Here is a 10,937-nt window from a genome sequence, read left to right on the forward strand (position 1 = left end):
TCTCTCTCTCTCTCTCTCTCTCTCTCTCTCTCTCTCTCTCTCTCTCTCTCACTAACTGACAAATATGTAAACTAGATTCCCATGGCTTGGCCTCATGATCAGATACTGTATATGAGGCTATAGTCTTTCTGTTGAGATCCTAATGTCATTATTCTATTAGTATGCTTCGGAAAATGTTTCATTATATTAAACCATTTGAGTCGTTCAAAGTTATTTCAGTCTCATGCTGTACATGTTCAAAATGAGCTCTCTTGAAAATGTAGTCGAACCAATTTAATTTCACCTATCAAAGACTGACTGTTCATATACCCAGAGTTATATGATGTTACGCATAGAAAATGTTAATGTCTCTGAGATTTCGCTCTCTGAGTCGTCACACACACTAAAATGGCAACCCCCCATAGTATGTATGTGTCTCTGTGTGCTCCGTTTCCATAACAGAGATCATTGTAAAACCCTACATCTGTCACAGCCTATTAGTTTCACGTCTCCAAATTTTCCACCTAATAAGAAACATAACTCAATCTTCTCGTTTTACACTGAGGCCTTTAAGTAAGGTAGAGAGAGCTCCCCCCGCCCAAGCATAGTACTGTCTCTAGGCCTAACTCAATGGCTGTTTTTCTGTGCTGCAGACAAATTGGAAAATCCCTAATATTGGCAGTCCATTTGATTAGTCATATCACTGATGATTTAACTTAATCTCAATCTGCAGTCTGGCTGGCCAGCCGCACGCTAAAGAAAAACAAAACATGACCCCAGAATGCTCAGTGTTTCCTTTAAGCCAGCTGCTGTCAGACTTCCTGGGCTTTTGATCTAACTGATGTTGTGCTGAACTTCCTCTCTCCTGTGTTGTTCTGTCACTGAATAGGTGTAATGGGATTTTCTTGTATTCCTTGGATGGTCTTTAGTTCATAGATGCAGAGTTCCTGTTATTGTTATTGGTCAGTTTGGCATCACTGACGTCTTACTCTGCTTTCCCATTCTTTTTTTCCAGTTCGACAAATACGCTCCAAAACTGGACAATCCATTCATTAGACATTCAAATGTAAGTTAACTATTTCCTTTCAACTTCCATCACCATGCTTTTAGCATGTTTTCTGTCAAATAGTTACTGTGGTTAGATATTTGAAATTTGGAGAAAGAAAATATCAATTTATTCTTCTACACGTGTTTATGTGTGAGTGTTGTCTCTTTGCGTCTTGTTGTAATCTGTTTTAAGAAGTGGTTGTGTGTCTCCTCTCCCCCATGCAGTTCTTCCCCTCCTACCCCCCCACAATGCCAGGCATGCCCCCGCTGCTCCCACACTCAGGACCCTTCAGCTCACTGCAAGGAGCCTTCCAGCCCAAGGTTAGCCCCACAGACCTGCACACACACACAAGTATGCATTGCGCACACGCACACAAACACACATGCACACAATACACATGCGCGCATGCACACACACTCACTCATTCACTCACACAATACAAAAACACCACATACACACATGCATTTTTTTCACAAACACACCCGCACTGGCAACTCAGCATTCTGCTCATCATCTCACCCAAGAATGAGGCTAGAATTAGGGGACCTGAATACCACCAAAGCCTTCCTTTACAGTCTGTGTACAGGGCAGCAGGCAGCTGCGTTTCAAGTGAACCAGCCTGACAAATCTGCTCCTGCTTCTTTTTTTTCACTATAATAGACTATGCAAACAAGGCCTGTCTTTAAGCTGGCGGGCCTGAGCCGCCCGCCACTGTGCAGGGGGAGATAAGCAGCCGTGTGTGTATATGTGTATGTGTATATATATATGTGTGTGTGTGTGTGTGTGTGTGGTAGTGTGTGTGTGTGTGTGTGTGTTAGTGTGTGTGTGTGTTAGTGTGTGATGATTGGGGCCTGGCAGGCGCCCAATAGGCTCTGACCCTGTTGTAAGCCACCAATCAAAGCTGGCCTAAATCCCCTGGTTTTATTCCCTACAGGCTCTATAATGGAGGTCTTTTGTTTCCTGCCTCCAGATGGTTAGAGTACAGTACAGTTAGCCCCCTCCATCCCTCCATTCACCACCTACAGCCAAACGCTGGGCACCACTGAGCATCAGGAGAGGGGTTGGAAGATGGAGGGTGGAGGGTGTGGTGCTAGGAACCACCTGGGATCACCTAGTACTCTGGGATGGATTAAGATCTAGGCATTCTGGTTCTTCTAGACCTCAAAGACGGAGATCTATAATTTGCCGTCTTGTTAATTCTGTACTGGAGACCTCCTAGGAGTGCACGTCACATACAGTTGCTTGCTTTGCAGGGTCTCTTGGTGTGAATCAATGCAGAAGAGGCAGTGTTTTGGAGTGTGTCTATTGTTGGTGTTGTCATTCTGTGCAAAGTCCCTTTTTCCACCATCTTCATTTGCAACACTCTGCCTCTGTCTTTCTCTCTCTTCTTTATCTATCCTCTCTTTTAGTCCTCTAACCCCATAGACGTAGCATCCCGTTCGGGGGCAGTACCTCACACACTCCTACAGAAGGACCCACGGGTACGTAGCCTACTGTCACTGTCCCTCGAAAACACCAAGCCCATGCTTGATGCTTTACAATGGAGATGAAGGAAGTATAGATGATTGTGGCTGTGGGTTGATTATGGTTCATGTTTTCTTCTTTCAACAACACAGGTATCGGATCCTTTCAGGACAGCAGTTAGAGTAAGCCATGATTTCATTTGTCTTCCATGCACTGTCAAATTTACTGCAGTACCAAGTACCAACATGTCATAACGTTGAGTAAATTCTACAGTATCATCGTGTCATAGCATTAAAGTGTTGGGTTTAACCTAGAATAATTTGCTAACTTCCAGAAACCTGGCAAATGGTGTGCGGTGCACGTCCAGATCGCCTGGCAGATTTACCACCATCAGCAGAAGATGAAGGTGAGCGTGGTGTGTGGTGTGTGGTGTGTGGTGTGTGGTGTGTGTGTGTGTGTGTGTGTGTGTGTGTGTGTGTGTGTGTGTGTGTGTGTGTGTGTGTGTGTGTGTTAGGCAGAAGGAGGCCAAGGGAGGGGAAGGAGGGATGTGCCTGATCCTCTGCCAAATGTTTTATTTTCCCAAGGATTCCTCTCTTTCTATGCCTATTTATGTAGCGGCCATTTTGGTTGTAGTTTGGAAGACTCCTCTTGTCTCTGTCATGGTGTCACTGTCATAGGCACCCCGTCCTCATGGGGTTTAGTGGGCCTAATCAGCTTACCCTGATGTTGTTATGGCACAGTGGGTATGTGTTGGGCATGTAGAGGCATTATGTACTGTATGTTGTCCCTCCTCTCTGATCTCACACAGTGATTACATCACTGATTATAGCAGATTACAAGTCCCTCCTTGAACTATGAAATGACTGGCGTCAATTATTGTTAATTACTACATTTGCAAACACTGACAGTGCCACTCTGTTTTCTTTTCTTTCTCATCCTCTACCTTTTCTTTCCCTTTTATCTTCATCTCCCTCGTGTTCCCGCTCTCTCTCTCTCTTTCTCTCTCGCTGCCCACTCTCACCCCTTCTCTCTGACAGCAGATGCAGGTGGACCCTCACAAACTGGACATGAATGGAAAGCTGGACCTGTTCAGTCGTCCCCCTGCCCCAGGGGTGTTTCCTGGGTTTCCCTACACCCACGACTTGGCACGACCCATGTTCTCCTCCACAGGTCAGTACAGGGCTCATGGTCCTCTACCCAGCACAGGGCTCATGGTCCTCTACCCAGCACAGAGGGACATGTCACAGGGTCTTTAGGGCTATTATAGTTTCAGATTTGAACGCTTCCTTTTTGTCTCCCATTGACATCTATGAATGAGACATGAAAGTCCGGCTCTCAAGTCAGAATACCACCCCTACTGCCAACAACCCCACAATTCTGGTGATGTGGACGCCATACCAAATCTACCAAACCCCATAGTACCTTTCAGAGCTTCAGGTTGAATTATGAGTAGGTCTACTGTTGTCCAATAAGAGTGTAACTCTATGCATATAGACAGATGTTTACTTCCTGGTTACCTGTCACATTTCTTCACACTGGTAATGACACACGGTGTATTAGTGTTCAGCTGTGTTCTATTCTTCTTTACCTGCCCTAGTTGAAGTGCTGTTGTTGTCAATTTTGTCCTAGACATGTGATGTGGCCATGAATATGGATTCTTCTCTATGGTTGCATCCTAAATGGAAACCTATTCCCTACATAGTGCACTATGGTGCCATTTGGAACACAATTATTTGTGATAATTGACTGGTAGAACCTGCTTTGAAGGCAACATGGAGGCGGATGCCCTTTAGCTTGTAATTATGCAGTATTGTGTCCTGAATTGGCTTGTAATTGGCTCGTTCATGAACCATTCATGAAATATGGGTGAAGAACGTTTTGTAAGAGGTCAACGTCTGTTCATAAAAAAGCCCCCCCCCATCCTAAATGCATATACACGTACGAGCGCACACACATCCACAAACACGTGAGACTATTGAATATTATGCTAATTGCTATCAAGCCTTTCTCAGACAACCACTGTTAACCCTATGAAACATCAGATATCCTTCACAGTATTTTTGGTGGTTTGTCCTCTTTTTGGATGCCTAGTTAGAGGTTATGACAGATGACTACTGACACCACTATCTGAGTGGAGACACTGAGATGACATGGTCGGTCCACTCTCTCTGGAAGCAAACTACTCGGTTTCGTCCTTCCGTTATATCGGCATCGAACTCATCACCCTCTCTAGGAGAGGGGGAGACCTCGACAATTTATTGTTTAAACGAGAGGCTGTCTGGAGCTTTCATTTAAAGACCTTTGCTCCCTTCGGTCTCAACGTAGACTTTGATCTGAAGCCATTCTTGTGATTATTGTGATTTTTCTATTCATTGTAAATGTTTGTAGGCCTATGTAGCCAAATTGTATCTATGACCGTATGCTATCCATTTATGTTTTTTATATGTTCTATTTATATCTGTAAATTAACCAATGATATCAAGCCACACCCAGCCATGATTACAGACACCTGTGTGTGTTCTTTGACACTATATAAACTAGTGACCCGCAGTGTTTGTCATTATACCCTGATGAAGACAGCTTGTCTGTCCAAATGTTGGTTATTAGGTTATTAAATTATTGCATCTGAGCTCCTAGAATGTATGGCTCTCCTTTTCTTTTTCAACTCTCTCTCTCTCTCTCTCTCTCTCCCTCTCTCTCTCTCTCTCTCTCTCTCTCTCTCTCTCTCTCTCTCTCTCTCTCTCTCTCTCTCTCTCTCTCTCTCTCTCTCTCTCTCTCTCCTCCCGTAGGTTCTGGCCATCCGGCCGCCTCCCCGTACGGCCCCTCCCCCCACCACAGCGGCTTCCTGCCTCCCAGCCACTTGGCAGGTAAGTGGAAATAGCGCCACATTTTCAATCCCAATTTTTCCTTTTTTACTTTCTCTCTCTTTGTTGCACTCATATTGAGAATACTACTACAGTCACATTTTGTTGTTTTTAAAATAAGGTTATAATAGGGAAATAGAGGTTCTGGCTAGTGAAGACATCCTGCTCCATATCTCACACTCAGTTTAACTTTAGTGCTGTGTAGAGAGCCCTCATGAAATCTATCCCCGTGATTCATAAAAGATACCCTTGAGTTACCCTCCTGCCTGTACTGATGTGGAAGGAAGGCCACTCTGGGCTTGTTATGGTAGTTTTTCTAATTTCCTGACTTTATTTTCTAGCTCCTTTGTTCAAGGGAAGGTTTTTTACTGCACAACATTTCATATTGCCTTAGACTTAGGCAGATGGGCTCAGAAAAGATGCCATTTTACCTTGAGGCTTCTTCTTATGGCCTCTTCCAGTTCTGCTCGTCTCTTTCACAGACAGAGTAATGGAGGTTTTTCTATTATTCTGTATTTCCCATCAAATAGGTTGTTAGGCTTCAGTGCAGCAAGGTGATTTCACGGGATAAGCTCTTGAGTCAATCCAATTTGAGTTTATAAACACTTGGTGCACAGGGGAGAAATGTTGAGGAATTATGACACTCCTCAAAGATTTTGGGTGAAATTCCTGCCCAAAGAACTAATTCAAGTGTGACTTTCTAGCTGTTGTTTGCTGATATATTGACAAACTGTTGCATTGCATTCACCACATAGTGGAAGTCTTTCAGAACTAGATTAAAGGATCATTCATCATTGATTTAACCTCTGGCATTTTCCAATATGCCTTCTTACTCAATCTTGATAATGTTGTGTCCTGATTCAGGTAGGTATGCATACCTTTCCATTTTGAGTTCTATGTACACTTCTATGTAAACTAGGTTTAACTAAGACACTCGTAGTAGAAAATGTGCTACGTAGAATGATAAAGGTTTCTTCATCTGGAACCATTTTTGGATCCAGGTAGAACATTTCCCCCCAAAGAAGAACCCTCAAAGAAACCTTTAACCTGGAAACATACAGCCGAAGATCCCTATGGTTCTAGGTAGCACATGTTTTCTCAGAGTGTGCAGGTTCAAATGGAAGTGTCAAACACTGAAGCATCTCTAAAGCCTACTCAACAAACATTCTCCATTAAAGCAGCTGTGTGCCTGACTGTTGGAGACCTCCAAATCCCCTGTCCGATTGTAGTCCAGCTCCAACCTAGACCCCATCGTACTCAGTCTCCCATCAGGCAGTGCTTCCCTAGAATGAGGGTCAGAGATTAAAGGCTCCGCTCCATTACGGACAGTGTGGGAGTAAATCCAGTGTGGCCAGAGCAGGCAGCAAGCCTCGCTAGCTAGCTACATACAGTAGGATTAGAGGAAGCAGGATAGCAGCGCTAGAAAACCCACAGCTCCGCTTGTAAGAGAAAAGCAGAGTGGAACGAGTGGTCGGGCTCCTCCAGCCGGCTCAGCTAATCCCTGTTTGGCATTTTGCAGATCCTTTCAGTCGCTCCAGTACCTTTGGCGGCCTCGGCAACCTTTCAACCAGTGCCTTCGGAGGATTAGGCAACCCCTCGCTTGGTAAGCGCCAGCCCCCCGCCCCTCCCCGAGTGGGCCAGGGAGGAACGAAATCAAGGCACTTAGTTCTGCATCAAATGCCAAAATAAAACTAACACGGAGGAACAAAAAGGCAGGCAGCACAGCTCTCTCTCTCTGTCTCTCCGTCCACCCCCCTCCCCAGTAGCTTGGCTTTAATCTGACAGCAACACTGCCAACGCACACAGCACTCACAGGCTTGCTGTTTGGTTGCTATTCATGTATTAATTATTCTAAAAGCCCCCTCATCACCACTGTGGAGGGTTTTCTCCCTCTCTCGCCCTCTCCCTCCCTCTCTCTCTCTTATTCTCCTCTGCCAAATCAGTTGCCCTGTAGCAAAATGGATTTCAGTGAAATAGACACCCTGTGGAATGCTAAGGTCTCCCTGGCTTTTCACTACCCTCACCCCAGAGGGTAATTGAGTCCCCCCCATCCGCCCCCTTTCCAGTGAAAAGGCCCTGAGAGAGGAGTGAATGGGGGAGCAGAGCAGAGTAGGGTCTGTTTCAAGCAGCTAGAAGTGCAGAGGGGGAAGCCATTAACCTGGCCAGTCTTTGTAAAGCAGAGCTGCTTGCAGCAAGAGACCGCTCAGAACTCTCAAGACAAAGACAAAGCTGCTATTGTGTTGATTTTCTTTTTCTTTCCTCTTGTCTTCAGTCTCTCCATCTTATGTTGTGTGTCCAGGAGGGAGTTTAGTTTGGTTCGCTTACACTCTTTTCTCCCTGTCGCCTCTCCTTCAGGCTCCAACAGTGTCTTTGGCCATAAAGAGGGCCCAGGGGGCCTGCCAGGCTTCAGCAGCCCTCACCATGACACCTGGAACAGGCTCCACCGGACCCCACCCTCCTTCCCCACCCCTCCGCAGTGGCCCAAGTCTGCAGACACGGAGCGCAGCAACTCAGCAAACAGCCACGAGCGTGAACGAGAACGAGAGAGGGAACGGGAACGGGAGAGGGAGAGAGAACAGGAAAAAAGGGATTCATCCATCAGCAAAGAGGATAAGGATAAAGACAGGTATGTAGTTTGTATGAATACAACTCTGAATTATTTGTATTAGTTGTAAGTAACTCAAGTGTTTGTTATTTGAATGCTAATTTTCATGCACACATATTTCCAACTAAAGTAAAAAATAAAATAAAAACTCCATTCTAACCTTCTGATAAATACACAGTGTTATTTTGTTTGTGCCCCTCAGAGATTCGATTGACCGTAACCGCCACTCCAACCGTTCGTCCCCTGCATCGGCCCCAACCAGCTACCAGATCAGTAGCCTGATCCGCTCTAACAGCCAGAACTCCAGCGACTCGGGTCGCCACCACAGCGGCAGCGTGGACCGGGTACGGGAGGCAGAGAAGGAGCTCCCGGAGCGCCACCGAGAGGTGGCCATAGTGGGGGAGGTCAAGGTGAAGGAGAGCCGCTCCCCTGGAGGAGGGAAGGAGGTGACCGACAGAGACAGACGCTCGTCAGAGGACTCCATCAAACCAGCCCACCGCACGCCCTCTCCCTACCCCAAGGCTGTCCTATCTGAGACAGGMATGAARATGGCTGGTGGYCCCCCACCCACKCTACTCAAGGAYGGGGACAGGGACAGGAAGGAGGKTCSYCCKTCYTCTGGGGGGGACCTGCTGCTGCACAAGGTGAAGAACGACATGAAGATCAAGGAGGAGCGCAARGAGGACCAGGAKGTGRTGGTGGTGAGCTCCGAGCCTGSCCCTCAGCCTGCTCCTCCTCCTCARCCTCTACCTCCTCCACCTCCCCAGCCYGGTCACCACCACCACCACCACCACCACCCTCCTCTGTCCCAGCAGCCTCCTCCCCCCTCCCCACGCTGCAGTGACTTGCCCACCCACGGCTCCCTGCACGGGGTGCACATGGCCCACTCCCTGCCCCTCTCCATGAGCGCCATGCACCAGATGGGCAGTCTCAACGTGCTGGACCGGGCYCRCATGGCTCCMTTTATGGGGGTSAGCCCCCTGGCTGCTGCTGCAGGGAGGGACCGGATGCCCCACCAAGCCTTCCCCTGGGACCCACTGAGGGAGGCCTACCGCAACMTGGACCTGCAGCGCAGGATGGACTTYCAKCTGAGGGCKGAGCAGGCCCAGCGCTTCCCCAGCATRTACGAGCAGGAGCGGGCYTACCGGGAGAGAGAGGCMCACGACTACTCCCACCAYGAGCACCTGCTGGAGGTACGGCGGGAGCACGAGAGGATGAGGCAACAGGCAGAGGAAAGAGAGCGCCAGCACCTGAGGGAGGAGCTGGACCGAGCGCGGCTTCACCAGCTGCACCAGTCCCCCATGGAGGGACACCTGCCACACATGCCCCCCTTCATGCCCCACCTGGGCGGCATGCCCTACCCCAGACTCAGCCCCTCCACYGGACACAAYGGCCTGCTRAACCGGACGCCCCCCACCGCYGCMCTTAGCGCCCCCCCTCCMCTAGTGKCWGCRGGSAGCRCCAGASCAGCCTCCCCCAGAAGGACTACCCCCCTCACCACCCAGGACCCCCGAGATTACTCCCCCTCCCGCAACCCCAAAGAAGTGGAGGCACGGTAGCTTTACATACAGACAAAGGACATGGATGCTTAAAAAGACTCACTCCCCAATTTGGAACCTTCTAGAGCGAACAAAATGCACTGCTTTACAATGGAGAAAGGCATTAGTAAACGAGGAAACAGTATGATTGTACAAAGGAAAGATTTGTAAGGTTGAAGAAGCACATGCCATGATTTTATTTGACATGGACAGGCTGATGAGAATGTTGGTTAGAAGAACACGAATCAAAAAGTATGTGTACGTTTGTTTCCGACATAAAATTTGATATTAATATATTAATCTAAAACCTTTTTCGATTTTGAGCGAAAAGTGAGATTCTGATTAAAATGAGTTTGTACATTTCCTATCCTTGTTCCATGTATAGACATAATTTTTATGAATTTGTATTTTGTGCGTTAGTCTCTTATTTTCAATATCCCAGTCCATTGTGAGACATATGAAAGATGATGCTCCACAGTACAGACTGGACTTTTTACCCTTACAACAGTAATATAACCTCATGGTACATGGAAATACTCATTTGCATTTTATTTGCTTTGCCTTTGAGATATGCAGACAAATATATATTACGAGGTCTTTGTTCGGTCTCTGTAAAGAAAATTCATGTAAATATCTTGTTGATATTCCTTGCAGCAAAATTACAATGTAAATTTATTAGGCTTTTTAAATGTTTCTAGAAAAACAAATTAAATCAAAACTGAACCACTTGCCGGTTGGAAACCATGGTAACAGACGATCCTGTCCAATGGGAGGGAAGGAGGGCGGGCATCAGAAGGGGGCTGGAATGATCATCTGCAATCTATGCAAAGAGGCGCTGAGCACCCCGATGGAGAGCCACCTGGAATGGAATGGACACTGTTGGATAATGTTGATTCAGTGAGAGGAACTTGGAATAACTCAACATGTTTTTTTTTCCCAATGATGGCCATGGAATTATAAACCTACAGACTTCCCCGTTACAGAGAAACTGTACCAGAAGCTTACATGCAGCCCCAGTAAAATGAATTGACAGCAAAGGAAGACACTTTTGATTGGCCGGCAATAGGACTTTCTCTGTCGACCGTTGTGGTGTTGTGCAGTTGTTGTTTTTTAGACTTGTATACAAAACAAGTAGAGTTTTAGGCGTGCAAAAAAAATGAAAACGAACATTCATGATTTAAAATTGTACGGAATAAAGTTTGGACCTAATATCTGCAGTTTGTTGCTTTTTATTCACCTGTATGATCATTCTCTGAGACCAGGGTTACTGGCTGTAACCCCCTCCTAATTGTAGAATGGTGATATAACAATAATTCACAAATCACTAAAGGAATCAATTTTTCATGGATTTGCCAATACTGCCAGTGTCTTAGCTGGCTCATTTCATTTAGCACATTGCTAACAAATCATAAAATAAATACAATGGAGCCAAGGAGGGT

General features: G+C 46.5%; 1 protein-coding gene across 1 annotated transcript in view; it reads left to right on the top strand.

Annotated features, from left to right (window-relative positions):
* Window positions 1-10,707, top strand: part of fbrsl1 (fibrosin-like 1) — a 531,885-nt gene extending 521,178 nt beyond the window's left edge. The window contains 10 exon segments of the mRNA XM_070436990.1: window positions 995-1,045; window positions 1,252-1,347; window positions 2,437-2,508; window positions 2,644-2,673; window positions 2,826-2,897; window positions 3,529-3,661; window positions 5,281-5,358; window positions 6,875-6,958; window positions 7,711-7,981; window positions 8,139-10,707. Of these exon segments, the coding sequence (XP_070293091.1) occupies window positions 995-1,045; window positions 1,252-1,347; window positions 2,437-2,508; window positions 2,644-2,673; window positions 2,826-2,897; window positions 3,529-3,661; window positions 5,281-5,358; window positions 6,875-6,958; window positions 7,711-7,981; window positions 8,139-9,519 (2,268 nt within the window). The 3' untranslated portion in view covers window positions 9,520-10,707.
* The last annotated feature ends 230 nt before the right edge of the window (window positions 10,708-10,937 follow it).

Source organism: Salvelinus sp. IW2-2015, linkage group LG33, assembly GCF_002910315.2.
Source record: "Salvelinus sp. IW2-2015 linkage group LG33, ASM291031v2, whole genome shotgun sequence".
Taxonomy (NCBI): domain Eukaryota; kingdom Metazoa; phylum Chordata; class Actinopteri; order Salmoniformes; family Salmonidae; genus Salvelinus; species Salvelinus sp. IW2-2015.